This window comes from Epinephelus lanceolatus, chromosome 6, assembly GCF_041903045.1.
Source record: "Epinephelus lanceolatus isolate andai-2023 chromosome 6, ASM4190304v1, whole genome shotgun sequence".
NCBI classification, from domain to species: domain Eukaryota; kingdom Metazoa; phylum Chordata; class Actinopteri; order Perciformes; family Serranidae; genus Epinephelus; species Epinephelus lanceolatus.
Window position 1 is genome coordinate 37,034,962 of NC_135739.1, and position 23,226 is coordinate 37,058,187.

Consider the following 23,226-nt stretch of genomic DNA (forward strand, 5'->3'; position numbering starts at 1 on the left):
CCCATCTTTATAATACCTGTCTAAATACAACCCTGGTTCCATAAAGTATTTTTCTTGTATTAAAAGTAATAGTATCTTCACCTGTCTACTTGTGAATGTTGGTCAGAGATACCCCTACTGCTTCACTGGCCGTAGGCAAAACAAGTCTAGCCTACCATCCACAAAGCAAAGGGAAAGTTTGGGGTGGATTTGTGCCTGAGGGGAGGTGAGTGTGGAGCACAATGGCAAAGCTGAAGTTCTGTTAAACTGTCACTGAATTGATATAAAAAGTTTTTTGTAACTACTCCCAGTGGAAAAGTGTCATGTGTCAACACTTAAATATGATGAGACTAAGCTTACAAGGTGGATTTGTAGCTGTTCACAAGCTCTCGATCCAGTCACACAATCTTCTTCAGCAGATTTGCTCTGTTGTCATGGAATTGTAAATGTTCTGTTTACATTGTTCTGAGGGCGTACCTCTCATTCATGTTGGCTTTGAAGTTGAAACTTAACATTTATTCTTGATGTTGGAAACAGCAGCTGGCAAGACTTTCTCACCACAAGGTCTAATTATAGCTGCTCTGGAGTTTTCTGTGGTATCACACAATCTTCCTTTGAATCTAAGTAGCCTATTATATCTGTTAGTGGGTACAGCACAACAATATTTTTTTTAATTTCTAAACAAGGATGAGGGCATCCTAATTAATTAAAGTGGCCACTGGCACCCCCTGTGCACTGCATGGTGAAGAATAACACTGATTTAAAAAAGAGTGGGAGGACTGGAGGAGTGGAAGGTAATACTGAACAGAGAGAGTGAGGGAAGTTTGGGGAGAAGGGGTATAGGAAAGGACACAGAGGAGTGTTGCTTGTTTGGAACTAAGGTGTGGTAAGAAAGGGAGGATAAGAGAGGGTGAAGTTAATGAGAAATCTTCACTGTGTGCAGCAGTCTTACTTCACTACCAAGGAGAGTTTTCAGATGTGTTCACTTTGTAGTGCCACTAAAAGCTGACGAGCACTTTCCAAAAAGAATCCTGCCGTCTTTCTGACTTTTGATGCGACTGAGTTTTGAATTTATTATGGTGTAAATACCAGTCATATCCACTCTTTCATTGTTCTGTCTTATCCTTGACTGACTCAGCTGTCGTTGTAGCAGAATGATGGCAGATATATCTCAGAGTTGCTTTTTGCCTTGGCAGATTATTAAAAAGATCAGATAAAATCCACATTCAGATGCAAATAATCATGCAGGTTGCATGTGTCTTTATCCAAGATTGTTTCACGTTCTGTTTGCTTTGTAAATATGCAAAGATGTGCAAGTTCTTTCTGTTTACACTGATTAGAACACACAAGATCTTAGTCCTCAGCTCTCCATGTGGTAGAAAGAGTCAGAATTAGAACACTTTCTCCATTCGTCAGTGTCTGTAATCTCATATGTATGAGCTGTGTGTGAGCTTTCCAACTCTTTTCCTTCACTTGCCTCTTTTTCTTTTCATTTTCATCCCCAGCAGTTCAAATGATGTTTTATTAGTAGTTTTCTGTCTCCCTCTCATCCGTCTCCTCCTTCTGTAGTTCTCTGGAGACTCAGAGAAAAGACAAACCAGCATGCTGTTTCGTCCGCTGGTGTGTTGATAAAACTGCCATCACACATTCGATCCATTCAGTCACCTCACAAGATGATGTTGATGCATAATGTGTCAACATCACCTCACAAGATGATGTTGATGCATAATGTGTCACATTATTTCAGTGCTACAGATTGCATATGTGTATCGAGTATGTATGAGCTCAGGAGCTTATCTCTCTCTTGATGCTCTTCTGATGAATAGAAGTGAACTTTTCGCAACAAGGAAATGGCTGAGGCCTCTGCAGGGAGGACGAGAGTATAAATGGAATAAAACTAAAGAAGGAAAACAAGCATTGATCAAGACACGGTACAGATAAAGGGGGAGCTGAAGAAGGCGGCTGTGGAATGACATGATAATGATGATACATGCAGTTTGTTATTTTTAAAGCACCTTGGTAGCTTAAGTTCTGGGGGAATTAGTCGTTAACTTTGCTTTAAACCAGTGTATGAGTCTTTGTTTCAGATGTTCATGTGGTTGCTCACTTTTTGTGCTGTCATTTTTACCATTACAAAGACTGCATCAATTCAAACTGTGTAAGAATCAGCCAATCAGGCTTCAGCCAAACGTGACCGATACACATTAAACACAAACGGGCTGCAGATTCAGGGCCCTATTAAAATGTACTATAGTGTAAAAGTGCATGGCACAATTGCATTTAGGGTGTGTCCAACCACGTTTGCTAGTTAAACAGTGCATTATTTGTGCCTAAAGTAAGCCGCAAAGAGTTAAACAGTTGTATTTAATCCCTTAATTAATCATAGGTGGCATTACATGAATTTAACCCATCAATGTCATCTCCCTTTCCCTTTAAAACTCTTATTTACATAGTGGGTTCAGCAAATCAGAGAAGTGAGCAGTTTTCTGCTGAGAGTAATGCAGTTAGAGCAGTAATGTCACTGCAACAAATGTCGTGGGACAATTAGGCAAGAAAACTAAAAGTTGTAGTCATAAACTCTACAGAGGAAACGGAATTAAAATTTAAGCTACTTGTATGTAAATGTGCACAGCATCTCCCTTAATGAGGAGTCAGACAGCAACTTTGCAGCTCTGCTCTGCTCTCTGCTATGTTCACATTTTAGAGAAAGGTATTAATATTTTTTCCGTCAGTATGTGTGTAAATAGAGTGTACACTGTTGTGAACCCACCTATGTACTGTAGGCACATCTCACTATCTGAATAATGCACCCATTAAATACCAGGAACATACTGGCATGCCATTCTGGCTATAGACTAGGTTTTCATTGGTTAATGGTGCTGTTGCTTTCTGCTGCCTCAAAATAGCAGTGTGCCAGCAATGGACCTGACCACACTTCATTTTAAGACCTACATGCTGATGGGTGCACAGATAGACACAAGTTAATTTGCTACTTACACAATGTGGGCACTGGCTGTGAAAATGACAGTGATGCTGTTTTGTTCCAGGTGTAAGATAGTCGTAAGTGCCACAGCAATCCCACGGTTCATGTTACTTTTAAATTAAAATCAACACAAGTTCTGTACAGTGAGCTATATGAATTTTAAATATGAAGAAAAGAGAGCACTGCTTTTGGATTGTGAATTGGATTCAGTATCAGGAGAGTAAAAGTTGGATTGATGCATCCAAAATATTTGGAGTAATTCTAAAATTGTCATGTTTGTCTCTGACATTTTTTCCTCAGCATCCTGCAGCTTCATAGTCAAGACTGTTGCACATATCCACACATGCTTGCGCACACCAGCGTGTACATATGACCAAAAACAGACTTTCCCTGAAGGTCCACACCCCTGAGGCAGAATACCACATAAATATTTAACCCATCTTGATTTGTTTTGAGGTTTGTGTTTATTTCAGAGAATGTGAGAGCTTGTCTCAGCTGAGCTCAGTTTATTGCAGGGTGTGAGATATTGATTTAGTGCTCTCATTTCTCATAAAAGACCCCAGAATGTGTCCATATACATGCAAAAACTGGGGCGCTTACCTTTTTAGTAAATAATGCATCAGAGAGTAGAAATGAGACGGAGCTGCTAACCTTAACTTTAACAAGTGCAGGAGGAAATTGACTGTCAGCTAGATGATTAAGTCTGTTGTGTTGTGTTACTTTTAGAATTGCCAAGACTGGGCTTTATAATTTCAGGGGTTTTCTTTATGTGGCCACGCGGAGGTGGAGTTGACACAACAGTTGTTCTGTTAATGAACCTCTACCTTTTCACCCTGCCTTTTATAGTCATTTTTAATCAACATAATGCCTGATCAGTATGCTGTGTAATTAAGTCTGTTTTTTCTCGGCGTTGCCAAATCTGTTCTGGAAAAGATTTTAGGGTGGGGCTATCACAGAAGAGTGTTAAAATATGCAGGAAAAAGAAGGCTTTTTTTTATTATAAAGCAGAACAGTGTCTCTCCTTCTGTTGAAATGTTGGGTGGTTTCTGTGTGACACAGTCAAAAGGCTTTGCATAACCTTTGTACGTGTTCTTTTGTTTGAGGTGATACCCTGCTTAAGTCTACAGCTGAAGTCTGTTGGAGTTTTGAGCCAAGACACCCCGAACTGAGGAACATCAATCTGCAAATGAAAATGTTTCTCACTTAACTGTCAAAAGAGAAAAAAAAACTTGAAGCTCAGTAATCACACACACATTGACATCTTACTGACAGGCTGCTTGGTTCTTGCTGTCAAAATGTAAAAACCCTTCAAACAGTGAAAACACTGGATCTAAAAGACTGTCAGGAATGAGAGTGATAGAGTTCCTCCTCTGAGTTAAAGCTGAGTTTATTAGTGTAAATAATGGATAATAACCTTAAAATGCAAAAAATGCCCATAATGAAATGACTAATTGTTAAAACAGTCGAAGAGATTAAGGTCAAAGGTCAGATGTTTTAGAAACTTTTTTATATAGGCTGTGAACAGATCAGAAGACTAGTTTAATGCCTACAAATCATAAGAAATCACACATGATGATTGACTTTCACCGCCACACATACATTGTTTACTCTTGGCTGACAGAGACAGACACACACTTAACATCTGGGTAAATACAGAGACAGTACACTGGGCTATTGGTGGGATATCACACCTGTATTCCGCTGTGCGCAGCTGCAACCCACTATGGCTGCGACCCGGCCACCGGACCTGATCACAACCACTCTTTTCATGACAATGCCTTGGATTCCAGCATATGCACTGCAGCATGTGTCAGAAGCTTTCCCGAAGCAAGTCTCTGCACTGTTCCACTAAAAATACGCATTTAGTCTATTTTTTAGAAGTTGCAACATGTTTCACAGAGCAAGTCGAGCTGGGCAGGTTGTGGAACCACACCATCCGGGCGTTTTTTTTTAAATAAACACCCTGTAAATATAAATAGAAATGCATGTAAATAAGTAATCATGAGAATGAATGTATTTTTAACAACTAAAACACAGCCACAAATCTTTGATCCATGTCATTCATAATGACATAATGTGTGGTGGACAGGACAAAACCTGGTTGCAGCCGAAATGTGGTGCAGCTGCACCCAGTGGAATCCAGGGATGGGCATGTCATAAGGCAACTGATAAAATCCTGCAACAACACATATTTTTCCTATGTTAAAATGAGAAAGGACACCCATCAGTGTCTTGCTAATCCTATGATGGAGAAAGGGAAAGAGAAAAGCTGGTTTAGACTAATGTGGATTAGACGGTGAACAGAGAGATGAGAGCAACATAGAATGTTTATCTTTTTATTTCCCAGCTGACCCAGACTGGAACAGTCAGTCTGATCAGTTATTATGCCCATATCATTTTTATGATAAGCTTCACAAAATTAGGTGCTTTCTCACTGCAGAGGAATCCTCCCTATGATGATTTAAGAAACTCAGAAGTATAGGACGGCCTGATTAAATGCATAGCCTCTTCAAACCTAAAAGAGAAAGAAATTGTGGCATCTTATAACAGTATTTTAGTTCAAACAGGTTCTAGTATGTAAGAATACAGCACACATGGCAATGTAAATTCATTTGGCCAGCTCACACTGTCAGCTACATACACTGATCAGCCAAAACATGAAAACCACTAGTGGGTGAAGTGAATAACATTAATCATCTTGTAACAGTGCAGTGTTCTCCTGGGAAACCTTGGGTCCTGGCATTCATATAGATGCTACTTGATGCACTCCAGCCACCCGAACACCACTGCAGACAAAATAAACTCCCTCATGGCAACAACACTTGTCAATGGCAGTGGTCCCCCAGCAGGACAATGCACTATGCCACATCACAAAAACTGCTCAGGCATTACCAGAGGAACGTGACAGAAAGCTCAAGGCATCGGTCTGACCTCCCAATACCCCAGATAACCAATCTGATCGAACATTTGAGGGACGTGCTGGTACCCCCAATCCATGGTGGGTCCTCCTTGGACCGGAATTGGCTCTGACCTGTCAAGGCATGGACACAGGACCTCTGGAGGGTGTCCTTTGTTACCTGGCATCAGGGTGTTAGCATCAGATATTTTGAGTCCTGTGGGTTGTGAGGTGGGGTACAAGTACATCCCACAGATGTTTGATCAGATCAGGATCCAGGGAATATGGAGAACAGGTTGATGCCTTGAGCACTTTGTCACGTTCCTTAGGTCATTCTTGAGCAGTTTTTGTGGGGTGATGCGGCGCACTGTCCTGCTGGGGGGGCCACTGCTACAGGGGAGTGCCATTGCCATGAAGGGGGGGTCTGCACTGGTGTTTAGGCGGGGGGAGTGTGTCAGGTGGCATCCGCACGAATGATGATTAATGTTGTTCACTTCACCTGTCAGTGGTTTTAATGTTTTGGCTGATCAGTGTATATGTAAAGACAATAAGATAGAAATTGCCTCCCATTGTGAAAAAAACATTTTACTTTAAAAAAAAAAAAAAAAAGGTTTGACCTTTATGAACTACCTCAAAAAAAAGTTAAAGAAAGAATTGGGGGTGGTTGACTGTATAATTAACTGGTCTATATGTGTCAAACGTAGAATTTTAACTAACCTTGCAGACACAGCATATCCTGGCTCTGTATTCTCCTTAGTATCGTAACACTTCCACCAATTAGCCTAATGGACAGAGAATGCTGTAATTACTGCCCAAAAGCTCCGTCATTTAAAGGCTGTAACTTCTACAATGTGCAGCTGATTGGCACTAAACCTGTCACTCAAACCTAGGCATTCTTACAAATGGCACTAATTAACCCTTTTAGGTCAGACTAATTGACTGTTTAAGTTTTAACACCCCATAAATATAATTGACGCATCAAAGTCCATCTTCTCTTTCAGCTTACTGTTTAGTCCAGTGGAGGAGACATAATTGAATCTTTAATTCATGTAGAATCTCCAACACCACTGACCACAGTTTGACCATGTGCAGGGGTTATGGAGCTCATTAATGATTCATTTGTGGTGTATAACACATATCACTTGTAGGCTGAAAATGGTGCCTTTCTCCTTACGATATTTAATGCATTGATCCACGAGTCGATGGTTTCAGGGTGACACACTGCATGTGTCTCATGTATGTTTCATGTTACTGAAACTGATACTGGAGGTTTTGTAGATGTCCAATAACAGGATGTAAAGAGATTATATTAATACAGGATGCAGATCTAATAGGCTTTTATTCTCGAACATGATTCTCTTGGTACAATAGGCACACACACACACACACCCATCTACAGCCTGATCTGGCACAGGGGAGTTATTGTATTGATTCCCTTTAAGTGTGCAGTTGTCGATGCTGTGTGTGTGGTGCATCACCTCTTAGCCTTTGATTTATAGCAGTTGTGTTTCACAGGCAGCAATTTATCAAAGGAAAAATGACAGAGGCCTTCTAAAACTAGCCCACTCCATTACTCAAACATCACATCACAGCCTGCTGCATGATACACTCAGCCTGTTAACAAGAAAGGCTTATTAGTTGCATGTGTGTGAATGAGAGTGTGTGGTCATTGAGAGTTGTGCACAGCCTTTAAACAGAAGCTGGCAGTGTTTTCATTTTGCTGATGGAGACGAGACAGCAGCAGGTTAAATATGAAGGAACACCAGTGTTTTTGTCAAACTCTTAATGCACCGCTGAACTTTAACTCACCGGATGAGTCATGAATCATCTGCTTTGCTCCACTGTCTCGCCCTTTTTTCCCTTCCTCTCTCCATCCAGATATTCGCTCGTGATCCTTCACACATTCTCTTTTTGCCTCTCATTTACTATGAGCGTCCATCTCTCTATTTCTCAGTCACACTGTATGAGCTTTCAAACACAGTCATCTTCTGTTTATGTCACTGTCTCATGCACTAAACTCTGCAGTCTTTTCCTCATGATCTCCTGTCAATAACAAGTTCAATCTTGGTGCCATTTGAATTTGATTTGAAAAAAACTTTAAATGAAAACAAGAAAAAAGCTATTCTGCGCAATTTGGCAATAATCCCTGAAGCTGGTTATAAAGAGTGTTGACAGATATGTTGTAAGCCAAGGTATTTTATCACTGAACAATAAACTTTACTATCACAGATAATCGTAACAGTCAGTACAGTTTGAACAGTAAATTCAAGTGTAAGTTAAATGATTAGGAATAATCACTGTAGATAAACAGAGATCACCCCAGCCGCAATGCCAACTTGGTGTTTATGGTGCAAAGGAACACAAGATATGAGAGGAGTGAGTTTGTTGGAACAGATGAACTGTGCCAGATTTATTGAATGTGCCTTAAATTGGGCTGGATCAGTAGTTGTGAATGATTGATTGAAACTGGGATACAGTGACCCGCGACTTAAAATCAGTGTGTGCCTGAGGTGTAAAGGGCCAGTGTCCCCTTCCCTCTTTGTTAGCCCCCCTACCCCAAAACATTTTCTTATTGAGATTTTTCTGTCAAATGGGCAGCAGCCAAGATTTTAGAGATACTAAGGTCATGAGTTCATGTCCCCCTACTCCAGAAAACCCCAAAAAGATCAAGTCTGTAACAAATGTGTATCATTAAATTTTTTCATTAACTATGTTTATAACTATGAATATTTAAGCATTTTTAAAAAAAATAATTTTAATTAAATTAAAAACACACAGCCAGCAATATAATGCTGAAAAACTGTTAGACCCTTTTTATATTTCCTTTGGTGCAATTATAGTCAACTGGCATAACCCTCTGAAGTAGTGGTTCCCGACTGGCGGGTCCCAGTCTAAAAGTGGGTCATGGGTCTTTTCTAAATGGACCACAGCATGTCAAGTTTGTAAAAAACAGTGGATTTCCGGCACAGAGCGTTTTCCGGCTGTAGAGTGAGCGACTAACAGACAGCTACTTGACAGAGACAGCAAGCTAGCTGGACGAATGTTCAAATGCAAGTATGACACTGAATGTCTTAAACTTTGTGGATCTTGAACCAATGACCAAGGAGAAATCTGGACCCATGTGGCTGGACCAGTTGGGAACCACTGCTCTAAAGTATCCCCCAAGGTCTGGCTGTTAAATTCAGAGTGTAAACTGTCCCCAGCAGGTTGCTAAAATGCCCCAAATGCCAGTTGCATCCTACAGCAGAGCTCCAGGCTCAGGCCCGTCTTTGGTGCTCCATCACCAGGACCCATGGAAAATCACATGTTATTACATGTGTTTTTATTTTGCTTATCGGTAATAAATAAAGTAGCCTACTGAGTGTATATTTAACTTGCATTGTATTATACCCATGCTGCTGTATAAGTCACACGTGCCACAATGTCATGTGCGCTACAAAGCCTTTTATAAGCTGACTGATCACATGTGGTTTACCTTTAGGCAACATATGTGTTTCTTTCTTCGATTTTATCTTTAATTAATAAGTGCATTTTATGTTTCATTACCACTGTATAATAGGCTACACAGGGTGAAAAGAGTTAACTTAATTGCCACACAACCTCCACAAACACCAAGGTAAAGTTATTTAGATAATAATGAATTAATTAATTAGGTTAGTTGTTAGGTTAGTACAAGTTACAGTTATATTAAAATATCCAAGTCTTGGTAAAGCAAAATCAGTGATTTCTTTCCAAATACATTTTAAATGTTGGAAAATGTGAAAAGACTGGGAACTGTGTTGTACTGCATTGTGGGCTCAGAACTGTTTTTCACCATGTCTGTATCCATTATTTTTTGGACTGGCCTAAAAGCCTTCTTGATGACGCAGTGGAGCAACCCTCAATATAACCCCTCCTCTACTACATAAATACCACATCTCTACAAACATTGAGTGCAGTGTGTGGCATCAGTGTGTTTTCCTTCAGCCCCCTGTGTGTGAGCAGCAAGTTTGCTACATTCCACAAGCTTTCTGAGCCTTTTCAGTTTGATAAATACATAAAACATGTCTGTGAAATGCCACAATTATATAAATACAAGCAAAGTAGGCGTCACTGATGTATCCATCAGTCTATCAGCCTATCAACCCGGCCCACTGGCAGTTACAGCTCCTTGCTGTGCATTGTACTAATGTTAGCTGCTGAGCCAGAGGCTATCACTGTGCAGTGGCTCTTGTTCCCTGGTTCTGAGAGTGTGTGTGGTGCAAACATAGACTGTGTGTGCTGCAGGGTTAGCTGCTGAAAAACTGTAGCCATGGAGCGGCTCGTTCTTCTTTTTTGTTATGTGTGCTTTGTGCTACTGATTTAGCTGCTAATGAGAGTCTGACTTGCACAGCGGCTGTTCTTTGGTTTGGGGGTCTTGTATGTTACCGTGCTACAGGTTTAGCTGCTAACAAGAGCTGGCCTGCTCCTGACGACACCCTGGCAGCAGCTCGATCTTCACTTCAGCTTCTTTAGCAAACACACACCTAGCGTCTCAGACCAGAGAATACTTATCATTTTTTTCATGATTTTGAAACCTAATATGATACACTTTGCGATTTTTTCATTATTCACATTTGTGACAAACATATTTATTTTTGCTTTGCCCAGGCTTTAAGGTTGTATTGTTGACCTTGTTGTTATTGGCAGAGGTTGTGTGGGTTATTCAAATTAATGAACACATGCTTTTGTATTCTAATGATCGTCTGTGGCGTACACAGTTGACTTCCTTCTCCAAGCTCAGGACCAGAAAGGGTGCAGTGGAGGAGGTGGGCCTGAGCCTGAAGCTCTGCAGCAAGACCCTTTTCCAAAATGCTGAGGACATGACCTCAGTGCTCTTAATATAAGCTATGAACTGATTTATTAAACGCTACAGAAAATCTCACTGTTCATTTTTTTTCTTTGATGTCTTCATTATGTGATATCATGATTCAGTAATAGGATGGCACCAGTGCCTCTACAGGTATCAGACATTGCAGTCTGGTCTACTGAGTGAACTGCTGATGCAGAAACTTAGACTCTGCTGCACCTTTTTTCTCAGTGCATTTTTCCTTGCATGATAGTTAAATGTTGCTGCAGAATGATGAGTCTGGAGAGACACATTTTGATCCCACAACACTGATAGAAAATCATTCACAGTTGATGTTTCCAGGAGACGTATGGGTAGATTTTAATTTAATCCTTATCTCATTTTTAGAATCGTCCTCCAAATGTCTCTGATTATCTAGATTATCTTAAATTAAAATGGATTTATATTGATCACTCACGCTCCACAGTGTGTAGATGTTTTTATTTTGCAGAAAGTTATGACTTTTGTCTGACTCTTTGCAGTATTAGGGAGCCATCTATTCTTTTTTGATGACTATGCTATTTATTTACACTATATGTGTTGGGATCGGCATACCTGCTCTGTCATAGCTCACTGCTTGATTTCCAGCGGCAGATGAAACAGTTTCATTTCAATGTCAGCTGGCTTTGGGGGATTGAAAAATGAAAAATCTCTCAAGTAAACTGATATATAACAAATTTATTTTGTTCAGCTGTATTATTGTAGACCTACCACTGAGTTGCACACTACTGACATTCATTCATGTGAAAATTATATGGATTGTAACTTTAAACAGGAAAAGCAAACCCCTCTTGAAGTACAAGATAAGAAGTTTTTCCGTTGGCAGTATTTGTAGTCTGATTTATTAAGCCCTTAACCATCTTTGTTGGCTTTCATGTCGAGCCTGCCTCTCTAATTCTGAGCTGTGATCTATCTGATGCATCTTCACCTGGATGTTTGGCAGCTGTTCCTGTTAGAGACAGTTGATAGAGATGTATCTGAGCCGTCATCTCCGCGCTGCTGGGGGATTTGTCAGCTAAGCCAGTCAGCTAAGCTCACTTTTACTCACTCTTGGCTGAGCTTCACTTGTCTGGCAGCATGTAATGTTTCTTTTTATCATTGCCTACATGTTTTGAATAAGATTCAGTTCTCTCTAGGCAACAGTTGGCAGAACATAAGACTTTTCCCCCCTTTTTTTAGATTTCAAAGAAAGAAATCTTTCGGGGCATTGATTTTTATCACAGTGTTTGGGAGGTGGGAAGATGAGGGGAGAGAAAGAGTTGAAAGGCGAGACAACTTAAAGGTTTCTGTAAAGTGGAGCCGGATGGGAGCGGTCAGTTTTCTCCCAGTAGATGACACGGCTTGATAATACTGAAGAGACCCCATTAGCCCCCTGTGTTTGTTGACACAAACACTTCAAGAACTGCTCTGGTACTCTCATTAATCTGCAGCTAACCACCTCACCTCACTGTAATCCCTTGTGCATAATGTCGTCTTATTTCACATTATTTTCCAGAAAGTACTGTGTAAAATGTAATGTCACAGCAGATCATCTTCTTTTTTGTGCTGCTCATGATTGTGGTAAGCAAATTGGAAGGGCTACTGTTGATGCTTACCCATACAATATGTGCATTGTATGGATAAAATAGCTGTTACAACACCCCTGAATGAAAAACTACAGTTTATTTCTGTTATTTTTTCATAGTTTTGGTCATGGTGTGGGCTAGGGATTTCAGTTAATTTCGTTTTCTATAGCCCAACAACACCCATTTACTAGTAACTCACTGCTTCATTTTTAGGAAAGAAAAAATGACATGAAAAACTAGAGGCACTTTCCTTTTAATCCAGTGCTCCATTCACTCAGTGAGCTTTAGTGCTGCAGTTTAAGTGCTATCCATTTAGAGGGGGTGAAATTTCAATTATTTGTGTTGTAAATTTCTTGCCTTTCTTTTTTTTTCTATCTGTTTTGCCAATAGACAGGTGTTAACATGTGGAGACATGGTGCCCACCCTTCACGCTCAGCTGGTTAGCTAGCTTCCCTGTACTGCTCATCGTCTAGACAGGAGCTAGCTGACATCGCTGCTCTTTCAGATATTACTGCTGGTAACCCCTCCCTGACCCATGGTGCTGGAACAGCGTTACTGCGGTAACAAGGTGGCCACCCTCCAATTAGTCTCTATATACAGACTCTACATTCAGTGAATGTAGAGTCTGTAGGCAAACCCCGGAGATCTTGCCTCCGGAAGAAGAGCGGAAGAGCCCTGGTTTCTGGTTGTAGGCTGTTTGTAGTCCACGTGATATTGATCAATCACGTTTGAGCCGGCTGCAGTTGTTGCCAGGTTAAATGGTCCGTGCGGTGAACTAACGAGGCGGAACATAATTGGCGTCACTGCAAACTCTGAATCCATCGCAATGTTTCAGCATATTTACTTATATATAAACGGAAGTCGGAAACGGAAATTCGCCTCCTCCGCCCAAATCAAACCGGAATGCCAAAAAATCGGGGGTCTGCCCCCAGAGGCTGTATCGCCGTCTGCCGGAAGTCAGACGCCGAATACAGCCAGTGGGTTCCGAGAATGCCCTCCAATAGGCCCCTAGGTCACTCCGGCGAGAGAGCGACTTAAAAATTGTGCCACAAAACCTCTTTAGCAGTGTTAACTCTGTTAGCACCACTAGCTGTTTTGACGTTGCTAATGGTGCTAGCAGAGTTAATTAATAATGCTAAACGGGTAAACGCTAAACGCAAGCTAGCTCCCACCTTACCCAGGTAATACACAGTACAGAGCAGTGGCAGCTAGCAAACCAGTGAATTAATACCTCATTAGCTTTGTTGTGGTACAGCATAGTGCTAGAACCAGTTCTGAAGAGTAGCAAAATTAACCTATAAACTAACGTGTAAACAGTCAAAAATATTCTCAGTGGTTACCCACGGATGGGTAATGTTGCACGTATAGAGTAATTTCCTGCTGTAAAAGAACAAAACAATAATTTAGTCAAATCTATTACCAAATCTGTTCATGTTAACATTCATCACAGTCCACAGACAGGATTTTAGCCTCCTCTGCTTACTGTAGTTGTGTGCACCCACAGTTCTCCTGTGCATTGAGCGATTAGTTACAGGTGCACTCCCTTTGTGTTTTACATCTAAACAAGGTAGTAGCTAATTAATCTATGTAAACTGTTGGCTTGTTTACAACCTGTCTGGTTGGTGAGTGCAACAGCATCATTATTGATCCAATCAATTACCAGACCTATGAAAATAAAAGCCAAGTTGTAATATGTTGTAGTTTTTACCAGGCAGGATAAAGAAGAACATTAAGGACTAATTTCCATGGCATTGTTTTAATCCTCGACACAAGACTTAAGCATTTCAAAGGAAACACTTTCTGCAGTATAGTGGGTTTTTCTACATTCCTACTTCTTTGCTCTGTAAAATTAAGTTGAAATCCTCACCTGCCATCCAGTCATTATTGTCATTATATTGTCTGAAATTCTGCATTGTTGAAATCTCATATGTAATTAGTTTGTCTAGAACTGACAGCTGGCATTTTCAAACACATGTAGTGAATATTTCAAATAATTGGGACTAAGACAAACTGCAGCTAATGACTTCAGCATCTCTGGGAAATTAAACCAGATTTAATCCATCTATGATAAATTGAGTTATTGGACATAATATTTTTGCAGCTGTGTGTGTGTGTGTGTGTGTGTGTGTGTGTGTGTGAGTGAGAGAGAGAGAGAGAGAGAGAGAGAGAGAGAGAGAGAGAGAGAGAGAGAGAGTGAGTCACTGCAGATAGCTGTGTCTGGTATTTTGACAGTTTCTGTTGACAAAGACACCATCTATACTGCAAGACCTCAGCCAGTCTGGCTCCCACAGAAAAGGCCAAAACAAATACCACAGAAATGTCACTGAGTGTATAGATGAGACCCTGATCTCTAGCACACACCACATACACCCAAATATGCACAAACATACAAAGCCAACACACAAACACACCCAGACACACATTTCGACAAACACAACATTTGCATAATCGTCACCTAATTTCTTGGTCTTGCCTGGTTGTCCAATGTCTCTTTGTGATGAACTACCCCAAATATACCACTGGGCCCCTTAATATGGAACTAATTGCCCAATTAGAAAGCTGTTCTGCTTGAGGTTTCTGGTACTTCTTTCAACCAGTTGATATTTCAAGTTAATCGTATTAAGCAACACTAACAACTCATTAACCTTCCAAATTTTGAGCAACAAAACAAAGCAAAAAGGAGGTATAATCTTCATGCTGATGAGGTAACTTATTGTGCTCTAATAAAGGTTTTCGGGACAACCAAAACACACAAGGATGGATGAGGCTATTTTTCCCTATGAGCATACTGATTAAATGGTATCACAGCAAAGACTTAGGAATCCCTTTTTGCAATGGAGAGCCTCCTTTTTGCTTCTCCACTCATTCAATCATTCATTTCTTTTTCTTTATGAAGTAGTAATGTAGTCTGCAGTCAGTTGTTACATTTGGAAAGATGAAAGAATTTCATCATAATAATCTTGAAAAAAGCATAATGGTGGCACAATCTTAGTTGTTTGTTACGCTGAAAGAGATTTTTTTTTCCCTTGGGTTACAGCCAAAACAAGTAAACATGAGTGAATATAGATTAAGCTCATCACAATGATTCAAAAAACATTTTCAATAGGGAGCTGCCTTTTTGCTTGTGTTCTGTGCAGTCCCTTTCTCTCATCACAGACTCACACTGTCTGCAAGTCTAGTTTTATAATTACAACTTGATTATACAGGACAAGGAATACATGTTAAGTATTGTGATCATCAGCTCATCTTGAATGTTAAATCTCACACTGGGACAAGTGAAAAAATTGCAGTCACAAAGCAGAGAAGTCTGCAGAAGACAGTTGTGCACCCTTCACATTTTTATTGAATTCTACAAACACTTTTCTGAAGCACTCTCAGAAACTCTTTTGGAATAATGTGGGGTCAGTAGATCTGATGAAGGCTCTGTCTGGTCATGACTCTAAAAATAAACATGATGCTATATACAGGGATAGGAATGGCTTAAAGATCTAAAGTTCCTTTCCCACTGAACAAAGAAACCAGTAACACCCACTAATTTCTGCCTTTTGTCTTCAGTGGGGAAGGTTACATTTGGCATTCATTCACATGACAAATAAGTCTGCAGTAGTAATGGGTATTTATCAGTGCCAGCTCTGATTGGCAGTGATGGAAACATGACACCTGGTGGACACACTATTTTTTGCCCCTTTTCCAGCTTAATTGTTGGTAACTCCTGTGACGCATTGCCAACTCAGCCATAAACTCCATCTATTTCGATCCCAGCAGTGTCGAACAACATTCCAAATTAGTCAGCACCAAGTTTGAAAGAGAGACTGAAAAAGTAACAGATATAAAAAGCAGTAACTGTCCTAACTGAGATCATCTGACCAAAAACCTATGTGTATCCTGAGGTCCAGGACTAAGTGTTCTGGGGACAGGGCTTTCTCTGTCGCTGCCACAGAACTCTGGAAATATCCTTCCCCCCACCACTGAGATTTTCAAGGGTCATTTTAAAACACACCTTTACTCACTAGCCTTTAATTGTGTGTAATATAAATGACATTTTTGCTGTACTGTCACAATGTGGTGACAGTATAAAAACAAGGAGACAGTTTTTTGCTATAGGTGCAATATTATTTATTTGATATTAGCATTCAGATGTTTGTGTTTCTCTGCATTTTTTCTTGTTTTCTGTTTTTTACCGTATGCTGTAAGAGCACTTTGGATCAACTCTGTGTTCAAAGTGCTATATAAATAAAGTTGACTTCACTTGACTAACATTTTTACTGGCCTCAATGCTGCTAATTAACCCTGTTTTCCAACGTGTTCATGACGTGGAACGTGACACGCGAGAATACAAACCAGAGAGGCTGGCAATGGGAAAGGAGTCTTTTGCCTAATTTAAGCTGTCTGTTCCAATTAAAAGAAAAAAAAAAAAACACATAAAAAAAACACATACGTGCTAATTTTGGTGGAAAAAGATGACAGATTTTTCAACCCTGTCTCCATTAATAGTAACCAGAGGCATCAGGAGTTTAGTCTACTAAATGATGAAAAATGTTGTATGTATCAATATGTTGACTGGCAACACAGTCTGAGGAAAAAATATTGAATCTATCCACTGGTATTTATAAGGTACACCGATCAGCCAAAACATTAAAACCATTGACAGGTGAAGTGAATAACAATGAACAATGAATTTATTACAATACAATGTTCTGCTGAAAAATCTTTGGTCCTGGCATTCATATGGATGCTCCTTTATGGACTCCACCCACCTAAACATTGTTATAGACCATTACCCCCTCTCATTGCAACAGTACCCCTGATGGCAGTAGCCCCCCAACAAGGCAATGCACCATGCCACACTGCAACACACTGTTTGTCTGCGGGAGCTGAGGTTCCTCAGTAGAGCATTACACTGTAACAAAATGATCAATGTTATTCACTTCACCTATTAGTTGTTTTAATGTTTCGGTTGATCAGTGTATAAGTTTATTGTGGAGGAAGTATGCTTCAGAAAACATTTTTACTTCCTTCTGTTGTGGAACAAAATATTGCAAGTGAACATGTCCCACTCAAAATGTAATACAAATTACCTGTATAATAAGGTCATTGTTAAAGGCTGTAAAAGCTTTTTTTTTTTTTTTTCTTTTTCATTTCATTTCAGAAGTTGAGGGCAAAATCAAAGAGCTTTGATGTAAGTGCCTTTTAGGTTTTATGGGAAATACTTTCCTGTCATCTATAGATTATTCCAAAAACGTTCAAATTTTCAGTTGGTTGAATGAAACATTGGTGGAGAATTGGTCGAAAGAAACAAAAACCCTCCTGTCTCATTTGGACTGAACAGTTTCCAGCTCCTTGGTTTTAGTATTGACATCAAATTGTCATCTGCAATGCTTTATCACTCCAGAAGTGTTCTTTTGTCATCATAAATTAGATCCAGCGAAGAGCTTAACTCATACAATGTTCTCCTTCCTGGAGGTTATTGTGTATTATCTCTTTTTCTCCCCCTTTTGCTCCCAAACTTGTTTCTTCCTATTTACCTGCTGTGCAGGATATTGTATATCTCTTTGCTGTTGGCTGCACACAGTCTCTCCCTACCAGGAGAACACGATGATTGTCTCAAACTCAGTTCCCACTGCATCCGCTTTCACACACAGTATTTTTTGTTGTGATAGTATTACCTCCTCTGTCTCCTTCTCACTCTGAAAAATATCACTGTTGGCAGTTGAAGTCTTTTTTTAAAACTTTGTATTAAAGTTTACTTTCAATGTGTGTCACTGAACGCCCTCTCTCAAAGTCCCATAGAATAATAGTCTGTACTTGCCAGTTAATTCTGTTTGAATAATACTTACCCCCCTAATCTAACCCCAACTTTTTTTACTCCTTTTTTTTTTTTTTTGAGCCCAAAAGCTGAAATTTTGGTCTGATGCCTTCGGATTAAAACAAACTTAAAATAGTGTTTATTTTTGTCACATTGAAACCTCAGACAAACGGGCTGCGTGCCTATTTTGTGTCTTAGGATACATTTAGAAACGCTGCCAGGCTCTGATTCTGTTTTGAATCCTATTCACATTGTTATTTTAAATTATTTCTGACCTATTTTATTCTATATTTCAGGATATTCTATGTGTCTCATGACTCCCAGGATCTGAAGATTTTCAGCTACATCGCTAGAGACGGACAGAGTAATGTCTTCCGCTGCAATGTCTTCAAGTCCAAAAAGAAGGTAAGACAGAGAGCAGACCTGCTTTAAAGCTTTCACTTTTGAAATGGTGAAATACCTTTGACATAAATTGTGACATAAATCCAGAGCCTGATTGAAGGCCAGGAGCTCACCCTGAGTTATCAAGTTAGAAATCTGATGTGGCCCAACTGTGATTATGTGGTCCAGTTGGATTCAGGCACAAATGCCAAACTTTAGACATTTTCACAGTGTGTCTGAAAGAGCAAACTCCTCGTTAATTTCCCATAAAGCATTGAGGTATTTGATTGTTATAGATTAGAGCCAGGATTAACCTCTGGGAAACACCAGTTATGGTCAGGTTTAAATATTTTGTTCCTGCATTGCTTCCCAGTAGTGTGATGGTAAATTAACCTGCATTTATAGAGCCCATTTCTTGTCATACGACCACTGGACCACACGCACACTGGCGGATAAGGCTACCATACAAAGTGCCACCTGCTACTCAGTTTTTAAGACACTCACACACAAATGGAACAGCCATCGGGAGCAATTTGGGGTTTAGTATCTTGCTCAAGGATACTTCGACATGCAGACTGGAGAACCGCTGATCTTCCGATTAGTGGACGACCCACTCTAGCTCTGAGCCACAGCCGCCCCTAAACTTGTTATAAACTTTAAAACAAGCAGCGTCAACTAGTCTGGGAACTGGAGGAATATGCGAGCTCATGTTTTATTTGCTGTTGTAGATACGTCTGGTCCTTCTCCTAGTCAGACAAATTTTCAGTAGGTCAAACCTGTATTGGGCCAGTCACAACAGTTTATCCAATATGAAGTGTTTTTGAGATGATGACAACTTTTGGAGCCTCTGCTCTGGCTCAAGCACCCTCACGCCGGGAAAACTATGGCAAGGATAAACCTAGACTAGTGTTTGAGCTGTAGTGTTGAGGCATTTGCGAAGACAACCAAGATGGCTGCAGCTGATGTGGAACTTTCTGTTTAAGTTGTATTTTCAGATTCTGATGGAGAAAACGGCAACAGCATTATGCTCATCTTTGTCTCTCAGATGTAAATGTCCTGCCTTTTATTCTATTTTCTGTTGGCTTTGTCAACAGACAGCAAGTTAGCAATGTTAATATCAGGAAACATAGTGCCCACTGCTCACCCTTTGGTCTCTGCTGGTTGACTAACCTTAGCGTGGGCCGCTCTGCACTGTTCACCGCCCAAGTCAGAGGGGAGCTAGCTTGCGGTGCTGCTCATTTGGCAATTCAGCAACGGTTAGAAGTGCCATCATGTGGCAGGACAGTGTTGCTGTGGAAATATCGTGGCCACCCTCCAGCCTCCCCTCAGGTAGCCCCCAGTGAGCCAATGCCTCCATTTTGAGCCACATAACACCTTCAGCACTATTAACTATGTTAGCATCACTGCCTGTGTTGATACTGCCAACAGCAGTAACAGAGCTAACAGTACTTAACAATACTAAATAGAGTTTACAGCTGAAAATTCAGCCGCTTACTCACCAGGGCAACCTGGGGGAGACCAGAGAGGGTTTCTACAATGGTTCCACAGCAAAGCTGTTTGGTCGGGACAATGTTACAAGTAGAATTCTCAAAATGAGCGGTGCAGCAAGCTAATGTTAGCTCCCTCCAGAGCTTGTGGTGCACAGTCAGCAATTATTGTTTAAGCAATAAACAGTTAACTGTTGACACACCATATTAAAAATAAGAATAAAGCATGCTTACCATCTTTATTAGAGCTTTCTTAATGATTACTGAAATTTACTGATGCACAGAAGATGAGGAAACAAAGGGCTCGAGGTGTGAGGAAAAAAAACACTTGACTTTTGTGTTTGTTTTGATTTCATATTGTATTAGAGAAGGGATTTGTGTTTTCACATGAGTTGCAATAACCAGCTCATCAAACATTGTCTCTGGAAAGATGGAAAAAGCCAGTCACTAAGTGTGTCATTTTCCAATGTTTTCACAGGCTGTTAGCCGTGTATTGTTTAAAGCAATTCCTCCTGCTCTCTTAAATCATGTCACTGTCTGAGTCACATCCTGACAACCTCCAATAAAGAGACACACGGCTGTCGAGCAGCAATAATTCCTCCCGGCACTATAGGCTTGTCATTGTTGAGGTTTGGGGAACAAGTTGAAAACCCATTTGGGATGGATGTGTTGCTGCAGAGCTGAGCTGAGCAGAGAAAGTCAAAACAGAGTCCAGCAATGTGACAAAGTTGTGCTCCCAGTTTTCCACTGTAGCTTCCAATTCACAGGACTTGATGGTAATGTCTAAGGGTTAGCTGGGTGAAACACACACTGCCTCATTATCTCTTACAGACAGACCGACATTGACATGTGAGCACACACACATACACACATTCTGTGGGGAAGACAAAATGGAAAGTGACGCATACCAAAATTCTCTGGGGCGACTATGGTCCTGTGGCCATTGAGCTGGAAACCTGTGTGTGTGTGTGTGTGTGTGTGTGTGTGTGTGTGTATTGGGTGAGATTATTTTTTAATTGGGGAGCACCACTATGTTTTACAGTTACAACTCATTAATTACTCTCAACCTCTGGATGATATTTCTGAGCATTTATCAGTTTGTCAGCATTGTTAAAAAAGGCACTGTTTTTATTGAAACTTAAGGCACCTGCTAAGGTTTTTTTTTAACAGTGATAATAGAAAGTTTATAAGACGGTTTGTAAACATTATTTGGAGTGCCTGGTGATTGACAGAAGACAGAGCAGGAGCACCCTGCACTGTGGAAAAAAATGATGCTGCTACAGCACATAAAGTAAACAAAAGTTTATTTATTTTATATTTTTTTATTTTTAGTTAGTGTTCTTTAGCCCACAGAGGAAGACAGAAGTAGAAAGAGAAGAGACAATCAGCTGCTATGTTGATGTTTCTCCTTTTCTTCAATAATAGATTTTTTTTAACAAAGAAACAAAAACACTGTAATTTAGACAGCAAATGTATTATTTATATTTGAAAACGTTTTGGCCCCAAAAGAAGAACAATTAAATGATTCAAGCTTCCACATCGCAGATGCCCCCACAATTTAGGATGATATGGGAGAAAACTGTTGGAACGTGGATTTTACATTTATGTAGAGCCCAGAGAAATGTCAGTGACCCTCGATCATTATTGAACCACAACAGTGCAATTAGGCTCTAAATATTGAGTTTGTCTGTTTTTCTTGGGGCCACCAAAACCAGAGGAGAAACAATGCGCTGCTGCCATGAACGAATCTCCGGCTTCCGGTGTGGTCGGGAATTATGAAGGCCAAGCCCTTTGCTCAGCCAATCTAGCAGCAGTGATGTCACGATCGTTATCAAATCTCCTCACACCTCTCAACACAAAACACATGGTCTCTGGACAGAAAGAGAGGTCTAACTCTCCACTAAAACAGACAGATCATAATGCACATATACAGTACAGGCCAAAAGTTTGGACACACCTTCTCATTCAATGCGTTTTCTTTATTTTCATGACTATTTACATTGTAGATTCTCACTGAAGGCATCAAAACTATGAATGAACACATGTGGAGTTATGTACTTAACAAAAAAAGGTGAAATAACTGAAAACATGTTTTATATTCTAGTTTCTTCAAAATAGCCACCCTTTGCTCTGATTACTGCTTTGCACACTCTTGGCATTCTCTCCATGAGCTTCAAGAGGTAGTCACCTGAAATGGTTTTCCAACAGTCTTGAAGGAGTTCCCAGAGGTGTTTAGCACTTGTTGGCCCCTTTGCCTTCACTCTGCGGTCCAGCTCACCCCAAACCATCTGGATTGGGTTCAGGTCCGGTGACTGTGGAGGCCAGGTCATCTGCCGCAGCACTCCATCACTCTCCTTCTTGGTCAAATAGCCCTTACACAGCCTGGAGGTGTGTTTGGGGTCATTGTCCTGTTGAAAAATAAATGATCGTCCAACTAAACGCAAACCGGATGGGATGGCATGTCGCTGCAGGATGCTGTGGTAGCCATGCTGGTTCAGTGTGCCTTCAATTTTGAATAAATCCCCAACAGTGTCACCAGCAAAACACCCCCACACCATCACACCTCCTCCTCCATGCTTCACAGTGGGAACCAGGCATGTGGAATCCATCCGTTCACCTTTTCTGCGTCTCACGAAGACACGGCGGTTGGAACCAAAGATCCCAAATTTGGACTCATCAGACCAAAGCACAGATTTCCACTGGTCTAATGTCCATTCCTTGTGTTTCTTGGCCCAAACAAATCTCTTCTGCTTGTTGCCTCTTCTTAGCAGTGGTTTCCTAGCAGCTATTTGACCATGCTGCTAGAACTCTGTGTGGCATTCATCTGGTCTCTGATCTGAGCTGCTGTTAACTTGCGATTTCTGAGGCTGGTGACTCGGATGAACTTATCCTCAGAAGCAGAGGTGACTCTTGGTCTTCCTTTCCTGGGTCGGTCCTCATGTGTGCCAGTTTCGTTGTAGCGCTTGATGGTTTTTGCGACTCCACTTGGGGACACATTTAAAGTTTTTGCAATTTTCCGGACTGACTGACCTTCATTTCTTAAAGTAATGATGGCCACTCGTTTTTCTTTAGTTAGCTGATTGGTTCTTGCCATAATATGAATTTTAACAGTTGTCCAATAGGGCTGTCAGCTGTGTATTAACCTGACTTCTGCACAACACAACTGATGGTCCCAACCCCATTGATAAAGCAAGAAATTCCACTAATTAACCCTGATAAGGCACACCTGTGAAGTGGAAACCATTTCAGGTGACTACCTCTT

At 40.5% G+C, this 23,226-nt stretch overlaps 1 protein-coding gene across 5 annotated transcripts in view; it reads left to right on the forward strand.

Moving 5' to 3' along the window:
- LOC117246626 (carboxyl-terminal PDZ ligand of neuronal nitric oxide synthase protein-like) overlaps window positions 1-23,226 on the forward strand; it is a 258,146-nt gene that overhangs the window by 119,660 nt on the left and 115,260 nt on the right. For all 5 annotated transcript variants that reach the window (XM_033610487.2, XM_033610488.2, XM_078169029.1 and 2 more), the window contains one exon: window positions 18,393-18,501. In XM_033610487.2, coding sequence (XP_033466378.1) covers window positions 18,393-18,501 — 109 coding nt within the window. The remainder of the gene's footprint in view (window positions 1-18,392; window positions 18,502-23,226) is intronic.